Here is a 25,452-nt window from a genome sequence, read left to right as displayed (position 1 = left end):
TAGGAGACTATTGGAGTAAGCCAAGGAGAAATGGTGAGGGCATGAAACCAGGGCAGTTATGGTGGAATCAGAGAGGAGAGGATGCATTTAAGAGATATTTAAGCACCAGAATTGACAGAATTTGGTTTTTGACAGATGTAGACACTGGGAGGGGAGGAGAGATCTAGGTGCATAGTGGCATCCTTCACAAAATGGAAGGTATAGGAAGCAGAGTGGGTTTGTGCCAGGCAGAGAGAAAGGACAGATGGTGAATTCCTTCTTTAACGTGTTGAGTTTGAGGTGCCTGTGGAGCAGCTGGATGGAGATGTTCAAGTAGACAAGTAGATATTCAGGTGCAAGTTCGAGAAAGAAGAATGGCCTGGAAGGCACATGAAGAGTCTTCTGCATAAGTACAGTTGATAGCTGAAATTCTCATTGTGGGTCAGTCCAGTAGCAGAGAGGATGGAGGACTGAACTGAGAGGAAGCCAAGGACAGAACCTGGAAAACCTCGACATTTAAGGAGGGAGATGAGGAAGAAGAATCTACAACAGATACTGAGGAGAGGCTAGAGAGACTAGAGCAGCCCAGGAGAAAAGTGGTGTCATAGAAATCAAGTGCGCCTGTAGTCCCAGCTACTTGGGAGACTGAGGCACGAGAATAGCTTGAACCCAGGAGGCAGAGGTTGCAGTGAGCTGAGATAGCACCACTGCACTCCAGCCTGGGTGACAGAGTGAGACTCCGTCAAAAAAAAAAGAAAGAAAGAAATCAAGTGGGGAGATGGATGCAAGAAAGAGGAGAATGCATCCATGGAAAGAGCATATTTACCAAGCTTCAGTGTTGAGCACGTGAGATGTGACATAAAAGGTAACTGTAGTGACTACATGCTAAGCGTTGAACTGTGGCTCCCTCAAAGTTCATATGTTGAAGTCCTAACTCCCAGGACCTCAGGATTTGGTCATATTTGGAGATAGGGTCTTTACAGAGATAATAACATTTAAATGAGGTCATTAGGGTGGGTCCTAATCCAAGACAATTGTGCTTATTGTAAGAAGGGGAAACACACAGTGGGAAAGCAGTGTGAAGACACAAGAAGACGGCCATCCACATATAAGCCAGGGAGAAAGGCTTGCAGCAGATTCTTTCCTCACAACCCTCAGAAAGAACCAACCCTGTGGATACCTTAAGTTTGGACTCCTGGCTTCCAGAAAAAAAATAAATTTTTGTTGTTTAAGCCACCGCAGTCTGTGGTACTTTGTTACCACAGCCCCAGCAAACCAATACACTTGGCGAGAGTGCATACAGCCAGAGAAAGAAGCTGTGAATAAGTGCATCAGGGAGGAGGGAAAGAAACCAAAACAGGATTGCATCACTTAAATTAAGAGTAGAAACATTTCACAAAGCAGAGTGTAGTCACAGGTCAAATTCTGCAGAAAGGCGAAGTAGGAGAATGACTGAAAATGTCAGTCCAGAGGCCCTCAGTGACCTTTGCAGAACGCTCCCAGTTGAATGGAGGCAGTAGACTTTGGAGAGCTCTGAAGATGGAAGCAGCACAGACGGTCTCCTGCAGAAAGTCTGGTGATAAAATGAGACCTCCTCACTGGAGTAAACTCACCTCTGCTGTCCGTGGAAATAATCTGGAGCCAAGCCAGCTAGACCCGGAGTTCTTCCTTCCTCCATTTTAAAGGTTAAACAGAGCTGAGGTCAATGGCTCATGCTTGTAATCCCAGTGACTCAGGAGGCTGAGGTGGGAGGATGGCTTGAGGCGAGGAGTTCAGTTCAAGACCAGTCTGAGCAACATAGCGAGACTCTCATTCCTAAAAAAAAAAAAATTTTAATTTAAATTTAAAAAAAAAAAAAGGCTAACCAGAAATAAAATTCGATACTTTATTTTTCCCACCCAAAACTAGTTTGGGAAGGATTTCTGGAAGAAAATAATTTTTGCAGTCATTTTACAGGTTGGATTTTAGTACATATACAGATTCTATTCTGCAGTGTCAGTTCAGAGGCAAGCTATAATTTGAGGCTTTGCAGAGGTAAAGCCTCTGGTGAATCTGGTGATATAAAGAAGAAAACAAGCCCAAGAGAAATTTCAGGGATCATTTATAATTTACGTCAATAAGCAGATTGGGAAAAAAAAAACCCATTGGAGATTGGAATAGAGAAACATTTTCTTAGAAAGCTTTGAGTCAAAATTAATCTTTCTCTAGTGGCAGGAATATGATAAGCCAAACAACCCTAATGTCACAGCTCTATATTATTAGGCATCAGATTAATCAGATTTGCACTAAAACATCAAGTAAAAATAAAAGGAATGAACATTTGGTTAAGTGAACCAACTAGTCAATACAAGCCAGTTTCGGTAAAACTGGATAAACCTAAAATACTCAGCTACCCAAAGGCCAACCTAGATTATCACCCCAATCTTACAATTATTTTCAACCTACTAAACAATAAATCTTTATCAAGAGTCTGATAGTTTAAGGTACTGTGATGAACACAAATGAAATCACTGATACCTTTTTTTAGTCTATTTAGAAATAGAAACCCGCAATTACGAAATGACAAAAGCAATTAATGCAGTTAATAATTCAGTAATTGTTTTAAAAAGAAATAAACATGACAAAGTTCATTCTCACTAAATACTAAAGAAATGCCAATTCAAACACCAATGAGATATTTTCCTGTATCAGATTAGACAGTAAAACAAACAATCCAGTTAGAAAAATGGGCAAAAGATATAAAAAGACATTTCCCCAAAGAAAATATACAGATGGTGAACAACCACATAAGACAGTCAACGTCATTTGCCTTTATGAAAAAATTAAACCACTACCTACCTGTAAAAATGGTTAAAATAATAAAAAATAGTGACAACACCAAACGCTGGCAGGATGCAGAGAAACTGGATCATGCATCCATTGCTTGTTGGGAATGTACAATGGTCAAGTCACTCTAGAAAACAGTTTGGCAGTTTCTTATAAAACCAAACATGCATTTAATATATGACCCAGCAATGCGTTCTTGGGTTTTGATCCCAGAAAAATAAAAGCCTATGCTCCTGAAAAAATCAGTATATGAATATTTATACCAGCTTTATTCATAATAGTAACAAACTGGGGAAAAAAAGTCCCTCAGTGGGTGAATAGTAACACAAACCGTGTGTGCAAGATGTTACCACGGAAGGAAGCTGGGTGAAGGGTACACAGGACTTCCCTATACATATTGTCAATTTATTTTGAATCTATAATTATTTAAAAAATTAAAAGTTTAAAAAGTAAAAAAAAAACAAAAATGTTCATCTTCACTAAATATTAAAGAAATGCCAATTCAAACACAAGATATTATCCTTTTACAAATTAACAATTTATGTGGATTTTGGGATGGTTGGGAGTAATCATGCTAATAAGTATGCAATAACAGTATACCTTCATATACTACTGATTGTGGGAATATGAACGGGTAGAACATTTCTGGAAAGCAATTTCTGTCAACATATATCAAGAGTCTTAAAAATGGTTGTGCAAGCAGACACCCTGGGCACTTCCAATTTGTCTATGTTCTTAGTAAATTTTTTTTCAGTTCATTCAGCATCTTTGTTCCAGGCACTGTGCTAAACATTAAAAATAAAGCAAAGATGAGTAAACATGATTTCTGTTCTCAAGAATTTCAGTTTTGTGGTAAATATATCAAAGGTGATTTTTTATAAGAGTTTTTTATAACTGTGTGACGTTTCATAGGAGCATGAAGGTAGCTGTTTCCTATTTGCCTGTAGGCATATGATGTCTTAGGTAAATGCAAGGGTTTTGAGTTAGTTTGGTTGGTGTCAAATAATAAGTAGTTAATAAATCATCTTCTATTTATTAGTGGTATCACTTTGGGAAACCTATCAGCTTCCTGAACTTCAGTGTCCTCTGTAAGATGAGGCTACTAGCACTTGCCAATGCCATGAGGAATATAATAATTTATAATGGACAGGAAGTCCTATGGAAAAAAAATATTTTAGGACTCGCATTCTTTGCTTTAAAATCTATTATTTCCTATATTTTTAATTGTCAGAGTTCTCTAGCTCTGCCTTTCTGATTGATTTCCAGCAGATGGACTCTTACCTATAACCTAGAAGTTGCTATAGTAGATCTCCTAACTATAGATAAGAGAAGGGCATGCCAAATGCAGTTCAATCAGGTGAAAGTCAAGCAACAAAGCTGCCTAAAATAAATTTTATGTAAGGTAGGATGCCAAAAACATTAAAATAAAATTCTATTCTATAATAGTAATCATGTAAGTGCTTTCATGACATTGTCTATGAAAACCTGCTTTTTCGCTTTCTGGATTTCTAAGTAAGTAAGCACGTAGAAAGAATTTTTTTTGTTTTAAAGACAGAGTCTCACTCACTTTGTCACCTAGGCTGGAGTGCAGTAGTGCAATCTCAGTTCACTGCAACCTTCACCTCTGGGGTTCAGCCTCCCCAGTAGCTAGGATTACAGGCACATGCCACCACACCCAGCTAATTTTCTTGTATTTTTAGTAGAGACACAGTTTCATCATGTTGGCCAGGTTGGTCTCAAATTCCTGACCTCAAGTGATCTGCTCACCTCAGCCTTCTAAAGTGCTGGATTATAGGCATGACCCACCACGCCTGGCCTAGGAAGAATTTTAGAAAGAAAGCTCCATATCAGGAATTGAGAAGCCGGTGTTTTAATTGAGAATATATTTGCACAAGTCTTGGCATAAACATTGGTTTACAAACAAACATACAAAGTAATGTTCATTAATCTTGCATCAGGAGCTGCCCAACAACTCCGAAAAGTCAGCTTATGCAAAACCAGCCAAGGACAGATGAATCAGTCAAACAAGAGGGAAAGGGGAAGGGAAAGTGTCGTTCACAGGCAGTCTTTGAGGCAGTGCATAAACTATGCCCCTCCACCATCCAGACAAGACAACTGTGACACAGGGTTGACAAAGCAGGACAATAAAGGGTAGCTGCTCGTAAGGTGGGGATGATGCTGGAGCAAGGGGGTGCCCCAAGAGGCAAAAAAAAAAAAAAAAAAAAAAAAAAACGATAGCAAACAAATATGTCAAAATAGTCATAGTAGTTACCTCCTGGTTGGTGGGATTATGGAAATAGGATTATTTCTTTGACTAAAATTGCCAAATCTTCAGTACAACTACATTGCTCTGCTGAGCAGGATGAAATCAAGTTGAAAAGTAATCTAGTAGTGAGGTACAGCCCCTATGCCACGAGTGGCCAACATAGATCCTCAGATGACGGAAGTGAGTGATGCAGGCCTGTGGTTTATGTACAGCTCCATGACGTATGAATGGCAGAAGCTGTGTACGCCCACAGGCGAGTCCCATTTCGAGGAGTACTTCTGGTCACCACTCTGTCGTCCTGTGTATAAGGATGTGGTTCAGAACAGCCAAGTCTTATAGTTCAAGAGGAGCCAGAAAGGCAAACTTACCAGTGAAATCCTAATATTTATATAATGGCTCAATGTCTGGAGGGGCTGGTTTGGTATAAACCACCAATTTTACCTCTGACCTCTGTTAGTGCATCAGAGGTTCAGGAGAGAGTGAGAAAATTGTAAATTGACTATTTTAGGAATATTATATTGGGGCCCAGGCTGCAGTGAGTCAGAGCTAGAAAGTAGGGGGCTGGAACTATTTGACTATTAATTTATTCAATAAAGTTTTATTTAATGTTAGAAAGATGAAGATGAATCAGATGAAAATCCTGTTTAGAAGCTTCTATGGGAAGAGATATCACCATAGCTAATATGTCTTAGCCTCTGACAGGAATTATGGCATACTCTATTGTATCATATATGATCTCGTTTAATCATCATAACCACAGGAGGTAAGTACTATCATCCCGGATTTTCCACAAGTGAAAACTGAGTCTTGCTTAGTTACACAGCTGACAACAGAACCAGGATTCCAAATGCCAATCTGATCCCAGAGCCAAGCTATGAACAACCATGCTATATATTATTATGGCAGATCAGGGAAGGAAGACATTACTTCTAGCAACAAGAAACATTTGTGGATGAAAAGATTTGAGCTTGGAGAGAGCTGTGTTGAGCCATGTCCAAAACAAGTTCTGGCAACCATATGATAAAGGTAAAAGCCAGAGATTGAAAAGTAAAAGCTTGTGGACTAAAAATGGTCCTTAGACAGAGAGTCATCAAAACAACAAAAAAAACCAAAAACCTTAATCATAATTAATTGCGAATATTTCAAAAATCTGGAGAATTCACATAAGTTTAGATTTCCAGCTCTTCCGGAGAATTAGAATATCTAGTAACAGTGTGCTAATAATCCCAGATGCATATACTGCATGAAACATTTTATCATCCATAGGCTTCTTAATTTCCTTAACAGCAGTAATATTAATAATTTACATAACCTGAGAGGCTTTCACCTCAAAACGTAAAGTCCTTCTAATTGAACAACCTCCTACTAACTTAGAGTGACTATACGCATGGTAACAACTGGTGAATCTGGCAGAGGCTGCCCAACTTCCAATGGGGTATAAGCTATCCTCTTCCTGTGCAACCTGCTTGCCTCATTTATATCAGCTGCTTGGATGCTGCAGATGCTTGAGTCTAAGAGCTGTGGTCTGGAAAGTGAGGCCCCAACAAGGAAGAAGGAACAACCTATGGATCAAGGGAGGTGAGAACTGGGAGTCCAGAAATGAAGGTTATTTGCAGCAAGTCTGGACCGAGCCATTCCACTCCTTTGAGGAGACAAGATTCTAAGGAAAAGGCCATTTACATTCTGCTCTCCAAGATCTCTGAGTGTTGGAAGAAACTGAATTGGGGGAGAGGGGGAAACTTGACTGGGGCTCAATACAGACATGTAAATTTGAAGGAAACAGAGTTTAGATGACAGGCAGTAGAAAAGTTAATGTGTCCATTCTATGGCTGACCCAAGATTCTGTTTCCAGGAGATCTCTCTGGCTTGTTAAGTGTTCACGGTTGCAGGGGAAAAGTTAGAAAAAAAGAAAAACAAGCCAAAACACAGCCCCTTAAATGTTTCTAATTTTATTTTCAAACAATCAGGCAGAGTAATCCCTTTACACACTCTTCAGGCATTGGCTGAGGGTCCCAGTCAAGAACCATTCAGTTCTGGGGGCCTTAGGAAAAATATTTCCTATGATTAAAGTAACTTTGGACAGGTTATTGCCTTCCTTGAGCCTCAGTTTCTTTGTCACTTAGAAGGCTGAATGGTTTCCACGTTCAGAGGGTAAGGAATAAGAGGGTGAATGAAGAAATATCAAGTACATAGCTCAGAGTAGGAAGAAACAAGTGACCACTGTGATGACCAGGGACAAGGCTAAGAACTTACTCAAAAGGTACCCAGCTGCTCAGTATTCTGTCCAAAAAACAGACACTGACATCAATCCAACATTCTAACAGTAGTCACATAGCATTATCAGCTAGAAATGAAAACACATTCAATTCTATATTCTGCTAAAAGCTTGAGGGTCACACTAGCTGTGTGATCCTTGGCAGCTGAACAAAACCCTCTGAAAGGCAGCTTCCTCACCTATAAATTTTTTTTTAATATTTATTGTGAAGATTAAATGAAGTAATGCATTTAAAATACTTAGAGTGCCTTAGAGTTCTAGCAGAGTGCCTAGCTCATAGTAATCAGTTAATAGATATTGACTTTAATAAATAGATACTTAACTGAGCCTCCACTCTGGGCCTGTTACTATGCTAAGTACCAGGAGTAAAGGGAAATGAAACACGTTCCCCAAACTTATGGAACTCAGAGCAGGCCAGCTGAATGAGCAGTGACTTTTTAACAGGATGAGGAAACTGTTATAATGGAAAAATAAATAGTGTGAAGAGGGACTAAGGAAGATAAAGATATGGTGAAAAAAACAGGGAAGGGTTCAGGCTCCAACTGTGGAGTGATCTGGATCTGAAAGGAAGAGTGGAGTATTGCAGTAGAGAAAGCAGGGAAGACATTCCAGGCAGAAGAAACAGCTTCCACAAAGGTAAAGAAGGCAAAATGTTTTCAAAGGTTCTAGGGATGGGGGATGGTGGGGAAGATGGTCACGGAATAGTGAATGGTTCAAGTGTAACTGTTGTATGGGTTGTGGAGGCAGTTGTATGCGTTGGGTAATAAAATCAGAAGAGAAAAATTGAATTCACACTTTGAAAGGCCTCATGTGTCTGGCTAAGAAGCGTGACCACTAACTCGTGAGGAGTAAGGCGTGGGTCTTTAAAGGAAGGAAGTTTCATAATCAAATTGTTCTCCATGAAAGATAATGAAGGGAGTCACTGTTGCAATCAATCGTCCAGACTAGAGGTGACGAAGACTCTAAAACTGGCCACCAATGAATTGAAAGTGGATGGTGAGGAAGAAAGAATACAGGGTGACATAAACACAATATGTAAACTCCAAGGTATGAAAATGGCCTCGTCCCTTCTTCCTTACCACAGTCATCCCAAGAGACCAAAACAAAAACACAGAAAATCTCTTTTAAAAATAATCTCTTTTGTTTGTATGCAAATAGGCCATCCACAGTGAAAATGCAACTCAAATTCAATATTTTGTCTGCAATCTGCCAAATGCAAAGACCAAATTGGTTTACAAATACTGTCCTTCTTAAAAATTCCAACTCCTCACATTAAAACTATAGCCAGCTAGTGCAAGTTAAGATTGTTTGCAATCTTAAATAAGATTTGAGTAAAGCTGAAATTGAGACACTTTTCAAAAGAGGCCATCCCTTACTCACATTGCTAAAGAGTAGAAAGAGTGACACCTTTTACCAGAAAATTTCTTTCAGGCAGTAATGCCTCTGTGTGGCGGCAGACCCTTCAAGTCTTCCAGATAAAGCATGTGGTGGAAGTAGTAGGGAGCTGCAAACATTGCAACTCTATGATTCTGCATCACCGACTTGAAAACTACAAGCCCAGGTTGACAAATGCACATTTTAAGTGTTCAGAGAAGTCTTACGTGCCTTGGTCACAAAGATGCCACAGGGAAGTAAGTCTTTGAATGTGCAGTGCCCTGTCCCCACCTCTGTTGTGAAATGGAAACTTAAAAAAAAAAAAAAATCACTGATTTAGAAAACCACTGGTTTTTTTTTTAACAAGTTTAGTCATATTGCCTGTGTTCTATATACCCCAATCTATTTCATTTTACTTTGTAGTGTACATTTAATTTATACTCAAATAAATATTTTACATAAGGTGCTTTCACGGATCTTCATGCTTCCTTAAATTTTAAATATGCTGCCATTTGTTAAAATGTGTTAGTTTTGTTATGTATTATATCCCTTCCCCCTGCATGCATAGAAAAAAAAATATGAACTTAACCTTCAAGCAACTTTTACATTTAGAATATTACCTCATTTTATTTCTTCTAACTGAGGTTATAAAGAAAATGGCAAATGTCATATGCTGTGTAAAGAAATGACAGTTTCTCAGAATATGTAAATGCACACCCTTAGACAAATAGGCCACTTAAATTCAGAGTCACAGTCTTTTGAATATTGGTTTAATATTCTCAGGTAAAGATTGAAAAGGTAACAAGTTTGGGAATCAGGTATCTACTTTGAGTTCTGAAAGGTAACATCACAGGTGTTGGTAGTTTATTGATATTTAATTTTTAAATGTGCTGCTGTATATATTTCATTGGTATGAGAAATATTTTACATAGTTATGTTATTTGTTAAATAATAGACCATCTTTTTATAACCTATCAGAAGAAGTCCTGATATTGTAAGATTAGATTGTAAATCCTACTGAATAGCTAGAATACAGAATTATTAAATTGGAAAGGAAGTTAAATCACTTAGACTGTCCTTCCCCCAGGAAGTTCTCTCTACAGTGTTATCCATGACAAATGTTTATGCAGGCACCCTAACCATTTAAAATATGAACAGAAGGAGAACAGATATATCGATAAACCTATTCCTGAGACAAGAGACCGGGGGAAATTTTTTTTAGCTGTGACCTACACAGCTAGTTAGAATCTACCTCATGCTCTTAAGATGGTGTTTAATCATAAGGATATCATACATAACTGAAGTTATGTAATGTTGAAAATCATTTGGTGGCAAGTACCTCAACTTTATTAGGTCAGTGTAGGTCTCCTACATTCAACTATGGTCTCTAGGAGGGCAGGGACCACACTTCTTAGCTCACCCTGGATCTCAAGACCAGTCCAAGGCCTTCATTCAGTCAGAGCTAGTTAAGAATTTGTTGATTGAATGAAGGAAATTTTAAAAAAACTAGAAATTCCAAATGGTGCAATTATATCTGTGAATTTTAAGGTGTTATTGGAAAATGGGAAATATTACTGAGATTCGAAGATGGATAGGAACAAAGGTAAAGCATCAAAAATATGCATATTTGTGTATTACTAGAGTCAATAGTGATTGCCAGTTCCTATGCAGCCCTGGCACCACCTCTGAAACCTTAGCCAACCCCTTCCATGAGGTGTTGAGATACACGACAGACAGGTGATGAAGGAGAGGTGCTCTGGATGTTGCTTTGCCGCTAGATCCTGGTCTTTAGTGTCCGTGTCCACGGGGTGAGTTGTGAGCCCATCAGTTTCCCACACTAGTCCTTCTCTGGCTTAGCCTTGCTTCCGTGTCCTGTGGTCCAGGTCCCCCGGGCCCCTGTGGCCTGCCCCTAGGGATGGACCCTCCTCCACACACTTCTGAGGAGCTCCTGATTCTGGGCATGCCCCAGCACACCTCGACTCCACTCTGCCTTGTCTCCATCAGACCAGAGACCTCACTTAGACCCTGGGTATGGGGTTGCTGGTTCCCCATGTGCTGCGGTTGTCACTAGCCTGGGCTCTACCCAGGCGCCCATCTTTCTCATCTTCCACACTGCCCGTTCTGCTAAAGCAACTGCACATCTGAAGGCTATACTTATCCCCAATTCAATGGTACTTTTTCTAAAATGCATACACCCTAATGCTTACCCTTTTGACAACTTTCTCCTGAACCTACCTTTTAATATAAGCAAATTCAGTCTTCAATTCAAATAAGTGTATTTTGCTGCTGAAGCCACCATGTGATTTTGAGAGATAGTAAAGACAGACAGTCTTTTGCATTCACTTGTGGAATCCTGAAAATACCTCTTAGTGTCCCTTGCTTTTCTGACTTCTCGCTTGAAGACATCTAGACAAAAATGTGTCCCTGGGTCCTAGTTTCTGGGTTCAGAAATTGATTAAATGCAAGAAAACAATATACATTGCCTCTTCCTTAGCATGCATGAATGGTAGGTGTGAATTTGCATCATGAGAAAGTAAATAAAAGAGGATTCCCCAGGGCAGCTAGGGAGGCAGAAAAAGCCAGCCTAGGATGGGAGTGGAGGACGTGACAGAGGTTAGGAGAGTGAGAGTCCGTCCCACCCTACCTCGGTCACTTACTGGTATGATATAAATGCTAAGACTGCAAACTTTTGGCTCACACAAAGAAAAATACTCAACTTCTAATGCTTAACTATGTAAAATTTACTTTTAAAGTACAAGTTACAATTGTGTCGCCCCTCAAAGAAACAAGAAACTCATTACATTTCTAAGAATGTTCCTTCAGAAACATGGAACTGAAAGCTATTTTTAAAAATTGATCTGGCCCTTAGAAAACTGGGGCCTTTTCTTTAATTTACCTAAGGAATTGACATAAAAGTCTAGGGTTCTGCACCAGAAAAATGCAGAAAGTGTCAAAATAGAAGGCAGAAATACAAAAGGAGACTTTTCGCAACAACGTTCTATGTCTAGCATTTGATTCCAAGGGTGCAACATGGGGAAGTGAACAATGTGGACTGTGAAATTGATGCTAATTTTCTTTCCCACTAGTCTAGCAGCCCTCTAAAATGTCACATTATTAATTTAGTTACTTTACCAGAAATCCGTGTATGTGGTTAGTGTGTGTGTGTGTGTGTGTGTTTTTAATTAAGAGACTTTACTTATTTTTAGAACAGTTTTAGATTTTCAAAAAATTGAGCAGATAGTACAAGAATTCCCATCTACTCCCTCTGTGGCACACAATTTCCCCTATTTTTACCATCTTGTACTAGTGTGATGTATTTCTTACAATTAAGCCTTTGTTGCTGCTTCGTTGTTGTTATTATTTAAAGCCCATAATTTACATTAAGGTTCTCTCTTTGGGTTGTACAGGTCTATGGATTTTGACAAACATATAATGTAATGCATCCACCATTATAGTATCATACAGAATAGCTTCACTGCCCTAAGAATCCCCTGTGCTCTGCCTGTTCACCCTTCCCACCTCTCCCCAACTCCTGGCAACCACTGATCTTTTTACTGTCTCCACAGTTTTGCCTTTTCCAGAATGTTCTATCTTTGGAATCATACAGTATGTACCTTTTTCAGACTGGCATCTTCATTAAGCAATGTGCATTTAAGTTTTCTCCACGTCTTTTCACATCTTGATGGCTCATTTCCATTTATTACCACAAAATATTTCGTTGTCTGGATATACCACAGCTTTACCAACTGAGGGGCATCTTAGTTGCTTCCAGTTTTTGAATAAAAGTGGCTATACATATTCACATATTTTTCTTAGTTGTGACCTACACGACTAGTTAGATTCTACCTCATGCTCTTAAGATGGTGTTTAATCATGAGGATATCATACATAACTGAAGTTGTATAATGTTGAAAATCATTTGGTGGCAAGTACCTCGTGTGTATTCATGTGTAGGTTTTTGTGTGGACATAAGTCTTCAATTCAATTGAATAAATATACCTAGAAGTGTGATTGCTGGATCATATGGTAAGAGTATATTTAGTGTTTTAAGAAACTGCTAAACTATCTCCCAAAGCGGTTTTACCATTTTGCATTCTTACCAGCAATGAATGAGGCTTCCTGTTGCTCCACATCCTCGGCAGCATTTGGTATTGTCAGATTTTTGGATTTTAGCCATTCTAGTAGATGTGTAGTGGTATCTTACTGTTTTAATTTGCAATTCTGTAATGACATATGATGCTGACCATCTTTCCATATGCGTATTTGCTGTCCGTGCACCTTCTTTGGTGAGGTATATGTTCAGATCTTTTGCTCCTTATTAAGTTGGGCTGTTTGTTCTTTTATCTTTGAGTTATAAGAGTTCTTTGTGCATTTTGGATACCAGTCCTTTATCAGATATATCTTTTGCAAATATTTTTTCCCAATCTGTGGCATGTCTTTTTATTCATATAATGGTTGATATGTGTTTCTGCTTTAAGGAGGAAGGGTTTTAAAAATACAATTTACAGTAGCAGTAAAAATAAAAATTCACTGCAAATGTCTTATGTTCACTCTCAGGTAATGTCAGGGAACTAGGGACCCAGCAGAGTTTAATTAAAGGGGAGTGTCAAGTCCTGGGGGCTGTGGCTGACAATCCTACTTTATTAGCAATTGTGCAGCAGGCTGAGAATAAGAAGACAACCCAGTCCTGAGCTGCATCACTTCTAAATTAAGAATAATTCAGGAACTGTGTTTACAGTGAAATCCTGTCCTTCTCACATAGATTATATTATGTATAGGATATGAATTTCCATCCATGAATCCAAGTACATAAAAAATCATCACTTTGAAAATTTCCTTTAGCTCAACTTAATCCCATCTGTGAGCCTCCATTCTGCTGGTTAAACAAGAGACCGTAACTGGGTCATGCAGGCGTCACCTTCCTTTCCTGCAGCCCAGTCAGAATTCAAGAAGTTCACCTGGTACCTGGAAAATGATGGAAGGACCTCAAGTCCCTAGTCCGTCCTGGTTGCCATTGGCACCCTTACTATCTGAGCCCATAGTGGCCTGTGAAGTCCGGCAGCTCCCTGCCCCCATGCCACAGTGGGAAATGAGAATATCTACTGAGGCTGGGCCCCATGAGCAAAGCACACTGCCTTTCTAGGTATGAGCCATCACACCTGAGGTTGCTACCCCTCGGGAGCACGGACAGAGGGTTAGTTGGGTTTCTACTGCTCACGGGACCCATACAACCATCCCCTGCCCTCCCTTCTTGCATTTCAAAAGCATTCTCTCCCTCTCCTTTCACCTCTAAGCCACCTGCATCATCTCTTCCATGGGCTTTCACAAAAGTCTCGATGAACCTTTGATCTTGTATCTCTTCTGCTTTCCCCCTTGCACAAACCTCTGCATCAAGAAAGCTTAGAAAATAAACAGTAATTAACATTTCAATAAATAATGCTGCTCTAATTATTTGTGAAAACTATTCTATATTAGAACTCCCATCAGCGCCACCTCCTAGAGTGCTTTTACACCTGACCACTGGCCACAGGAGGCCACTTCCATATAACAACAAACAGATGACTGAACTTGGAAAACTCAGCTAAATGTTCAGCTGTTTCTAGACTCCCATGGGTTTCTGGCTCTGTCACATGGAGTAGATCTCTGGTGAAGTTTGGTGAGGGCAACTTTCACACCCACACATACCAGCTGCTGTGTGTAGCCTCTCCCCCTCTGGTTGCTTATCCTTGCAGCCTTGGCCTCTTCAGTTCTGAGAACATCAGAGAATGAGGCAGTGGAGGAAGTAGGCCCACACAGAAAGCAGCTTTCTGAAGTAACCTCAGCAACTTCCTCCTCACCAAACACAAGGAACTGATCTTCTCCATTGGGCTCGGCCTCCTGTCAGCCAAGGACAACGCTGTTGACCACTATCACAGTTGGCCCCGCTCCACCCTCGGCTCTGATGACATATGTGGGAGTTAGAGGAATTTTGATTGACTGACTGCTGGCCTGTCACACAAACAAGATGGGGCAAGGGGGTTGTGATCTGATTTGACATGTGGAAAAAAAGCCATGGTCAGCAACCCCCTGCAACTGTTGAAAGGCTAATTCAATCTCAGACTCATTAACAAAAGTGATCTTGTTCACTGCCTGTTCTGCCCTGAGAGCCTTCTCTGCTAGGAGGTAGGTTGACTGACTCAGGGAGAAGGGCGCTGGCGGCAGAGCTGCCAATGGATGAGGGTCCTAGAGACCATCGGCATGAGGGGCAGTTGAGGACTGTAGTATTCAGCCGAGAGGAGAGACTACTAAGGAAATTTACAAAATCAGCTTTCAGTTATTTGGAAGGGTTTATATAAAAGGATAAAATAATATGTTCTCGTAGTTCTAGAAAACAGGACAGAGACAAGTAGATGGTACTTAAGGATCAGAGGAGTGAGTGTCAGTAGTTTGGGGATTATTTATAAACAAGATATTTTTCTGTTAACTCTCTTATCAAATAGTGAATTTCCCAACTTGACAAGTAAGAAAGCACAGGCTAGACATGTATCTGTCATGACACTGAAGGGGTCCTTGCTTGCTTGAGTGAGAGACTGGAATGATGACTTTTGAGGTCCCTTACAGCCTAGTAACTCTAGCTAAGTTGGAGAATAAGAGAATTCCATGACACCATATCACCCCTGATTTCTGCTGCCTGCCTCACCATTCATCTCTCTTTACTCTTTTTAATATCCTTCTACGTTACAGCATTGGAGGAGGCTACTCTAAGTAGGAACTGAAATAAGTAGATTAAAGAAGTGCTGTGGAAGGGAAAACAGTAAAACAACTCTTTTTTTTAAGAGCCTACTATTGCCAGGATCTGTGCTAGGCACCATATATATGCCATTCTATTTAATCCTCATGACATGCCTATGAGATATTTAGTATTACTTCTGTGAGGAAGCCAAAGCTCAGAGAGGTTAAATAACTGCCCCAAGAACACACAGGCATTAAGTAGTGGAGCAGGGTTTGAACACAGGTCCCTGTGACTCCAGAGCGCACTGTGATATTTATTTTTACTGATCTGTTTATGGAAAATGATACTGCTTTCTGATTTAGTATTAACACAAAGATTTTTTTCTAAATAGATTTACTTAAAGTATGTTATAAAAATACTATATAAATAATGAAACAGATTTTACATGAGTATGAAGTGTTACTAGTAGCTAGAATGATGAAAGTTTGGGAAATACTACTCCAAATATTTTGACAGCTAGCCTTTCAATTTAGCCTGTCTTATATTTGGACTGCTGAGTACAAGGAAAAGAAGGAAACATGAAAATTAAGTGAAATATGAGTTACTTCCCCTATGCTCTGATAGGTGGGTAATTGGTCATATGTTACAATGAGAAAATCAAATGAACCCTTTCAAACAACAGCAAAAAAATTGTGATTGTAAAATCCAGAGGAAAACCCCAGGTGGGATCTATCTGTATGAAGGATGAAGTTTCCAAGGTCTGAACATAGAATGACTGGGAGGAAGTGATGACCCTGTGAGTCAAGACCCTGGACTCTGGGGGAGCCCTGTGGGTTTGAGAAGCCCTGGATGAAAGGTGAAGGGTTTTACAGACCTGTTTACAGACCTCTGTAGTGACAAAAGGGAGGGAGATCTTTGTGCAAAGGTCAAAGTAAGAATTGGGAAAGTCTGAAAAGAAAATAGGAAAGTAGTAATGAAGATGAAATAACTGCTTGGCATACTCAGTGCCACGTTATTTACAGGCAAAGACTCCTTTGTTTTTCATAACAATGCAGCAAAAAGTGATTATGAATCACATTTCATAAGTGAGAAGACTGATATTCAAACATGCTCAATAACTGGCCCAGGGTCCAGTGGTCAAGCCAGGACTGGACCTCGGACCATCAGTTCCAAACCCACACCCCTTCCCTTGCACCACACGCTTTTGTGTGGATGAGCCTCCACAACCCTGTCAACAACAAACTGTCAGCTTGCGACTTTGACACAGCTAGCCTCCAAGAGATCAGGGAGGCATGCCCAGAGGGGGCTGCTTCTCTCTTTTTAAGCTCAAGTGCCACAGACCTCAGAGGCACGTAAATGTCCCCCACATTGAGCAGAGGACTTTGCAGTGCCTGATCAGGGCAGAAAAAGGAGGCATGCACCTGGGGGAAGATCATATATGAGTGAAACCTGTCCCCGCTGAAGCACTAGGTTTGGAGAAATCTGCTGGGCGTTTACACACCTTTCCCACTTCTGCTTGTGACTTGTAGCCAAACTCAAGAGCACCACCCACTACCGGGAATAGTGGACCAAGGTAACAGAAACATTCTAGATTCATACAATTGGGGTTAGATTAGGATCATCTGAAAATAAAGGTTGTGTACGTCAATTGCCTTCTAACAGGATGGGTGGAGAGGTGTACTTAATGAATGATTTGGGGGAAGGGCTAGAAGTGAAGCACCTGGCCTCTCTGCTCTCACTCACTGAAGACTGTCTTCTGAAGCCTGTGGAACTCAGTGCCTGCCACATGGTTGCCCACATTTGTTGAACTGAACTGCATTTTCACCTATGGGCTTCAAAGGCTGTATGTACTCTGGGATCTCTGGGAATCTGTCAGGGAAGGCCTCTTTGTCATGTTTGTGGATGGGGCTGCCTTTGGGGGTTTCCCAGGGCTTTACACTCATGCTCCGAGGGTACGTTTGTAGTCATTCTCATCAGTGGAAATGCCCACCTGCCGACAGAAGTTATTTGGAACCAAGCAAGAGCACTGTCCCTGGCTGTGGTGTCGTTTCTCTAGTCAGTTCCCCTTTTTGTATTTGAGTTCTGCCGTCAGTCCTGACATTATTTTCCTCTCTGCAAGGAGCCTTAGGAGGTACGGGGAGCTCGCAAAGACTCCTTTTGTTTTTTTCTTACTACCTTGCTTCTGTGTTCCTTGGGAATGCTGCTGTGCTTATGCATCTGGTCTCTTTTTGGAGCTGCAGTGGACAGGCATTTGTGACAGGTATGTTTGTGGAGGCTCAGACGCCTAGGGAGTGGCATGAGATAAAGCTGCAAGATGCATCTGGGCAGAGGTGCTGATGAGCTAATGGCCGGCCAGGGAATGAGTAAAAGGGGTTGCAGAGAGCATGCTTAAAACCTCTGACCATCAGGTTTGCTTCTCAGATTGACTACATTGGAGGTGGGATATTACAAAAAAATGTATCCCTTCCTGCCAGATCCCTTCATCTGTTTTTTGTGAGCTAAGAGACAGAATAGGCAGGAAATAGAAGGTGCCACTTACCAAATAACTGGCAGCTGTCCTTGGCCTTGGGGTGCTGGGGTCTCTGAGCAGCCTCTGCTCTAGAAGAAGCAGTCCAAAGATGTCAGCTGGCCCCGCCTGAGTCCCCTGTGCCAGTGGGAAATCCAGAGAAGGGGGATTTCCTCCTCTTGCAGCCTCTCTGCAACGGACTTACTTGGCTTTCCTGTTTGACCTTTCCCTTCTCTGGTCCAGAGACCCTTCCCCAATATTTCTTCCCATCCAAGTGCCCCATCCCAATATTAGCCCCACTTGGCACCAGAGACCAAGAACTAATTTAAAAAGAAATATTCTTGGGCCAAAAAAGAGCCCAGGCAAGTGATTGAACGTACTGTTTCACATGCTGTGAACATATTTGCATTTGCATTTGCAAACGGGCTTAAAATATCATCTCCATTAATAGTAATTTAAGGTTCTGGAGAGTCAGGTGAAAATAGTTTTTGGCAAAGGGAACTTCCTACTCCTCTTAAACTGTAATAATGAAGGAGATGAACTGTTTGTCTTACATGTAACCTCAATTTTGGGACTAAGGCCCTGGACTAAAATGAGTCTATTTATGTGCTCAGACTTGCAGTTCGTGTTATATCTGCTGCTGCAGATACCATTAATATTATTTATGTGAGCTATCCTGTGTATAATGGAAGCTTTTATAAATCTCTATTTATGTGTTCCTAATATATTTATTAAGTGCTTGCTATATTCCAAGTACTAGGGACTTAACAGGTAGCATGAAAGACATAAGGTGAAGCTGTACTCTTGGTTTCTAGCCTAGTGGGGAAATCACATTAATTTAATCACACTAAACATGACTACATAGTGCTTTAAAGGGAAGGAAATCGTTCTATGTGACTATATCAGCTGATTAATTACTAAGCCTTTGCATTTGATATTTTGGTTAGTCTATTATTCTTGAATTTCATATGCCTCTTCCTGGGTGGGGTGAGGATGGGATTTTATGGAGTCAAGGCTAGGGCGGGTGGGGAGAAAACATGAGAAAGATGAGATGAGCCAAGCCAGATTCTTCAGCAGAAAAATCAAGGTTGAAATACCATGTTTCAAAAATCAGATTGAGGTGGGAGTTGAGGTTAGGGGTCCCTAGGCCAGGGGATTGAAGCTTCAAAGAGATAAAACTAGAGCAAAAGCAAGCGCAGAGGGTGGCAGAGAGGTCCCTGGGCGGTTTTCCACAGTCCATTCTAGTGCTGGCAATTCACCTTTCATGGCAGGTAAGAGTATTTGTGGGGTGGGAGAAAGGGTAGGGCCATAGGCTAAGCACACAGCCCTTTACTGGCCCTTATCTCTCCTCTCATCTCCTATACAGCGCTGTTTCAGAACTGTACATTGGCTTACACTCGGGCTGAGGTTTGGGGAGTAGGCGCCATTTTGAATATGTTTGGAGGAAGAAAAGTGTGTGTTCAGCACTTTCCACCTCCCCATCATGGCCCTGAGACCTCAACACCGGGAAGCATCTCGTTCCCTATTGGTCCTCCTTTATTCATGGATGGATATGATTCCTTTCTAAGTTCCATGTCTTTTTAGATAAATTAACTTGAACCTAATGCCTAATGGCTTAAAAACAAACAAACAAAAAAAACCCTCTCTCCTCCAGCTAGCATTTGCATTTTAACAGGGGCTTTCAAAAAATGCCTTAGCCCAAGGAATGAGTAATGTGGGAATTCCAAGCAGCAGGGTAGGACTGGTGCGCAGAATGGGGAGAGAAGGCCCCTCAAGTTGTGGCCCTGAAACGCTGGCTTCCTCTCTTTGACCATGATGCTGTTTCTGAGAAAACAAGAATCAGGCTACCTTAGGGGGCCAGGATGGGCATGGCTCCTTTTTAGTGAGTTCGTAAGCCTCATCCCTGGCAGTCAGAGCCCTCGAGTGGATGAGCACAGACTAGGAGAAGCACTGTGAAACTTTGCATGATCCTTACTTTTTTGGCAAAAAGGAAAAAAAAAACATTGTTTTCAAATTCATCAGTAGTTTGAAATAGGGTGCGCTTTGACTCAGAGAGTTTCGATTCTAGATACAACTCGTCATGCCCACCACCCCTTTACTGCTTCAGGCTCACCATCTCAAGTCGATGAGCCTATAATACTGGCTTTCTTGATCCACCCTGATACCAGCCGTCACCTCTTGACAGGGTTATTTTCTTTAAGCTGTCATTACATCATTTTTCTGCTCCCAAACCATTAATTCCAAACTCCCAATTTTCTGTTAAATTAAATATGAATTCCTTATTTGACTTTCCATGTGCTATTAAGCTATCTTGCTCCTTGCTTTACTTATAAAAACTAATTTCCCATTATTTGTCCAAAGACAACCTCTGCTTCAGTCCAGTCAGCTTTTCTTATTATAAAAATTCCGTGATCACTCCTCCATTTCCATGTGTCCTTAAAAAATGTTATTTGATTGGGTCTCAAAAAGTTTCCAAAGAACATTATGCCAATGAAAAGCATCAAACACAAGGTTATACTTGATGTTTTTACACGTGTGTGCATGTATGTGTGTATCAAAAATATGGCTGAAATGTTTATCCAGTGAAACTCAATCAACACTAAAAAATGGTTCTTTCGGAAGCATCAGTTCTTTGAGATCCCTTAAACAGATGCCTCGGATGCAGGGTTATGTATTATCAGGAATCTGTCTTGGGAAGAATTATCGGAAGCTTGCAAAGCCTTTCAAGGACAGAGGAAGATAGTTACCACGTTGAGTTCTAGGAAATCAACAATTGTTATTGTTAAATGAAGACAGCGTTTCTCAGAGGAAGACTGTTAAACAGTGCAGTGGCCTAGGCTGACAGCCCTCGTGAGTGGGAGTATCAGAATGAGCAGACTTAATTACTTAGAACCAATACTGGGTGGAACCTCATCTGCTGTAACAGAAATAGACTCGTGCAAGTTCTAACATGCAGGGTACAGTTCTGACACCAAGTCTGACTCACTGTCAAAGCTCAGCTCAACTATTACCACCTTTACACCACCCTTCCAAGCTGTAGGAGTGCTTGCTATACATGTCTTCTGAAGCCCTGGATCACTTGTAGCCAGCTCAGCAGACTCTACCCAGACAGGGATAGAGATACTTTAAATGTACCATATTGTCTACTATGTTAAAATGAGAGGAACTGACTCAGGGTGAGAGCAATGGAGTGTCCAGATGTTCTCCTTTATTTCTCCTTATTCCTGGAAATGTAATGAGAATCTTAGCGGTGAACTGAAAAGTTATGAGTTCAACCGCCTACTCAATTCGAGATTCGCTCCTAAAATGTCTCTTCTGTGTTATTACCCCCACTTTGGTTTGAATAGTACTGGTGACAGGGAGCTTATCACCTCACAAGAAAATCCAGTCATTGATTGTAGCTCTCTATTAAAAGTTTTCCATCGTCTGGAACTGAAATCTGGCTCCCTGTAACTTTTAGTTATTGGAACTACTTGCCCTTCAGCAACAGTGTATGTATCCTCCCATGGAAGGGCCCTTAAATATTTGCAGATGGCCAGCATATATTTGCAATCTTTTCTTCTGCAGGTTCATTACCGTAGTCCTTTTAGTTGTTCTTCATCTGACATAATTTCATTATTCACTAGTGAACCTTGCTGCCCTTCCCCTTGATAAACTGAATTTGTCAGTGTCATTCAAGTATAACTGACCTCACAGAACGTGATACCACAAGCGATGTGGTCTGATCAGCAGAGTTCAGTGAATGAATCCTACACTAGGATTGGATGAAATTTTAGTTAGCCGTACCACACTAACATTTATGTGATTTTTATGTTTACTATGGATAGACTATTTCTCCTGTGTCCACTCATTCCTCTTATACAGTTGTTATTTCAAAACTGAAGTACAGATTCTCACACTTACCCTTAAGAAATTCATCATGTTAGTATTAGTCTCTCTTTTCAGGCTTTATGAATATTAATTCAGCTAACCAATTTTTGAGCGATCTCATTTTGTCCCATCTGCACAGCATAAGTTTGATTTCTGTTGCTTTTATTAGTAGTTTTACTAAATATGTGAAAGTGAAATAGTAAAACACAGAGTCTTGTAGCATCCACTGTGGGATCAGTCTTTTAGACAAGAATGATGCAGTTGCTGAGTCAAATGAATAAATCAAACAATACTTTGTCCTCATTTCCTATATTGATCTATAACCATATCCTGTTAATTATAATTCTAAATATTTCTTGATCTATCCACTTTTCCCTCACTTCACCTGCTACTATCCCAGACCAAACAGCCATCTTCTTTTACTCAAACAACTGCAGTAGCCAACTGATTGGTCTTCCTGCATCTGTCCTGGCTTCGCTGTCATCCATTTGCTACACAGAAACCATGGTCATCTTTTCAAAATGCAAATCTGATGATGTCACTCTCAGCTCTAATTTCTTTGATGGTTCACATATAAAGACCGAAATCTTTAACTGACCCAGAAGACAAGTGTGATCTGGCCCCTGCTCACCTCTTCAGCCTTGTCTTTCACTTGTCTCTTCATTTTGGCCACAGGGACCTCCTCGTACCTTCTCTCATGTGCCGTCCTGCCTCAGTGCCTTTGCATATGCTGTTCCCTTTGCCGAGAACTCTTCCTGTCAACTCCCAAGCCCTTCACCTACTTAGCACCTACCTATTCAATCTGTTCTGTTTGCCTATTGATACATTACAAACTGTCCCCAAACTTAGCAGCTTAGAACAAGGAAACCCTTACCCACTCTCACAATGTTTGGGGTCAGGAATTTGAGCAGGCCTTGGCTGATTTTTCTGTTCCTCATGCCATCAACTGGTATCACCTGATGTTATTAAGCTGATGGATGGGCCGATCTGGAGATGCACTGTCCAGTTTTGTAGACACTGATCACTTGAAATGCAGCCAGTTCTAACTGAGATGTGCTGTAACTATAAAACACCCACATGATTATTGAAGATTTGGTACCACCAAAAAACGTTTAAAATATTCATTAATAATTTTTATTCTGATTACACATTGAGATTATAATATTTCAGATACATTAGATAACATAAAATATGTTATTAAAATTAATGTCACCTATTTCTTTTTAATTTCTTTAATGTGACTACTACAAGTTTTCAAATTATATCTGTGGCTTGTAATTGTGGCTTGCATTATATTCTTTTTTTGAGATGGAATCTTACTCTGTTGCCCAGGCTAGAGTGCAGGGGCGCGATCTCTGCTTATCACAACCTCTGCCTCCCAGGTTCCAGTGATTCTCCTGCCTCAGCCTCCTGAGTAGCTGAAATTACAGGTGCCCGCCACTACGCCCGACTAATTTTTGTATTTTTAGTAGAGACGGGGTTTCCCCATAATGGCCAGGGTGGTCTCAAACTCCTGACCTGAGGTGATCCCCCCGCCTCGGCCTCCAAAGTCCTGGGATTACAAGTGTGAGCCACCGCACCTGGCCTGTTTTATATTCTTATTGGACAGTGCTGATCTAGAGCAGGGATCAAGCAGTTTTTTCTATGAAAGGCCACATAGAAAATGTTTTCAGCTTTGCAGGCCAAGAGGTCTCCATCATAGCTGTTCGACTCTTCCATTGTACTGCAAAAGCAGCCACAGATAATAATTTACAATAGACATGGCTGTGTTCCAGTACAACTATTAATAAAAGTAGGTGGTAGCCAGATTTGGCCTACAGGCTGTAGTTTGCTGACCCCTGATCTAGAAGATCCAAGATTTTATTCATATGTCTGGTGGCTTGGTAGAGATGGGAGGAAGGCCCAGATGGGACCATTGACCCAAACAGCTATACAGGCCTCTCCAGCATGATGGTCTCGGGATAGTGGGACATCTCGGGATGGTGGCTCAGAACTCCAGAAAACGTACTCAAGACAGACAGGTAGAAGCTTCAAGGCTTCTTATGACCTAGCTTTTGAAGTCCCAGAATACCCTTTGTACTGCATTCTATGGTCAAACAGGTCACTCAGGCTAGCCCAGATTCAAAGAGAGGAGATCAGACTCTACCTCTTCATGGGAGGAGGAGTAGCCAAGAATATGTGTTTATTTTTAATCTACTATATCATTCTTCAAATCTCAGTTTAGGCTGATCCTGTTATGGGCTCTCAAAGTACCATGAACCTCTCTTTTGTAGCACTTGTCATAGCTAGTTTTACATTTCTTTGTATGATTACGTGATCACTATCTTGCTTTTCTACTAAACTGTAGGCAACCACATGAAGAGGAACTGTTTCTGGTTTTGCTCATTATATTCCTAGCACCAAACACAATGCCTGGTTCAATAAATATTTGTGGAAGAAACAAATGAATGAATGAACCAATAGCAAATGAATGAATAACAACTGTATCAATATTAATACCACATTTCTCCCTATTGCTGTCAAATATATCATGAGATACTCTGTCAGAAGCCTTGCTAAAATTCAAATATATTTGATTCCCAATAACCTTCCTATTTTGCAGTTCAGAAACTTTATAAAGAAAGAAATAAGCCTGTCTTACTCCTCCCAGTATCTTGAAGGTAGTAATACCTGCTGCCAACGTACAGCTTCAGGTCCTGGTGCTCTGAGAAGCAACGCTGTGCAGCATGTCACACCCAGAAGCAAGCCAAGGCCCCAGGCAGCTAGGGTTGCACTGGAACTCCACTCTCCTCTCAGCAAGCTGATGACGTGCCAGTCCAGCAGGCCTGGTTTGTCCAACCACAAGTATGAATCGGCAGAAGGCAGTGAGCTGGGCCCTGAGTGCTGCGGGGCTGAGGCTGACCTAATCCTTCCTCCACAGAGGCTGTGGTGTCCCCTGCTTTGCTCAGGACAAGAACTCTTGTATACCTCACGAGAAGCCAAGGACTACCTACCGCCTTCCACACTGGCCCTGGAGCCTGCATTGTAGTTATTTGTGGACACTTCTTCTTCTTTTTAGTGTCAGGTGAGGGACCAAGGCCTGCATGTCTTTACAACCCCTCAACATCTAGAACAATCGACACTGAGTAGATGCAGCAAATATTTGCCTGAAAGACTACCTCAATAAATAACCTTCTGAGGCACCAACAAACTTCTCAGCATTTTTCCTGATACTCCGGTTACCACTAACATTCTAGACAAAGTTGTGAAATAAATCTTTTTCTTCGTTGCTCTCCAACGTCTACCGTGGACCCCTCCTCTCACTTCCTGTTTCGTCCTCTCTGTACTCCCCTATCCCACCCCATTTCTGGCTGCTGCCACCCCACGTCCCCTCATCCTGCTCTTTGCCTGAACAAGAACCCACACGCTCCTTCAGACCTCAGACACAAAGATACCCCTTCTTAGTTCCTTCCTTTTCTGCCCAAGTGGTCATATTTCCCCAGAGCTCTTCTAGATGTGACTTAGATGGTCCACAGTAGTGTGCACCTGAAGCCTAAACCCACGCTGGGAAGCTAGTGCCTGCCCAGGTTAGAGTGGAGAAGAACTCTCTGTACCTGGCACACAGTGGGTATTCGAGTAGTGTTTGCAGAATGAACAGCAGCTCA

General features: G+C 41.1%; 2 protein-coding genes across 4 annotated transcripts in view; both read left to right on the top strand.

Annotated features, from left to right (window-relative positions):
* Positions 1 to 25,452, top strand: part of FAM162A (family with sequence similarity 162 member A) — a 569,879-nt gene that overhangs the window by 217,275 nt on the left and 327,152 nt on the right. The gene's annotated exons all lie outside the window — the stretch shown is intronic.
* Positions 1 to 25,452, top strand: part of CD86 (CD86 molecule) — a 62,276-nt gene that overhangs the window by 3,459 nt on the left and 33,365 nt on the right. The window contains exon 1 of one of the 3 annotated variants that reach the window (XM_050781858.1): positions 16,008 to 17,275. The exons of 1 other annotated variant lie outside the window; for it this stretch is intronic. Coding sequence is in view for 1 of the 2 variants with exons in the window: in XM_050781855.1 (XP_050637812.1) it covers positions 17,415 to 17,692 (278 nt within the window). In the remaining variant the exon portion in view is untranslated. Of the gene's footprint in view, positions 1 to 16,007; positions 17,276 to 17,316; positions 17,693 to 25,452 lie in introns of those variants that run through there. One more of the 3 variants, XM_050781855.1, reaches the window with a different exon arrangement.

This window comes from Macaca thibetana, chromosome 2, assembly GCF_024542745.1.
Source record: "Macaca thibetana thibetana isolate TM-01 chromosome 2, ASM2454274v1, whole genome shotgun sequence".
Lineage (NCBI taxonomy): Eukaryota > Metazoa > Chordata > Mammalia > Primates > Cercopithecidae > Macaca > Macaca thibetana.
Note: the sequence above shows the minus strand (reverse complement) of the source record. Positions and strands in the feature narration are given on the sequence as shown.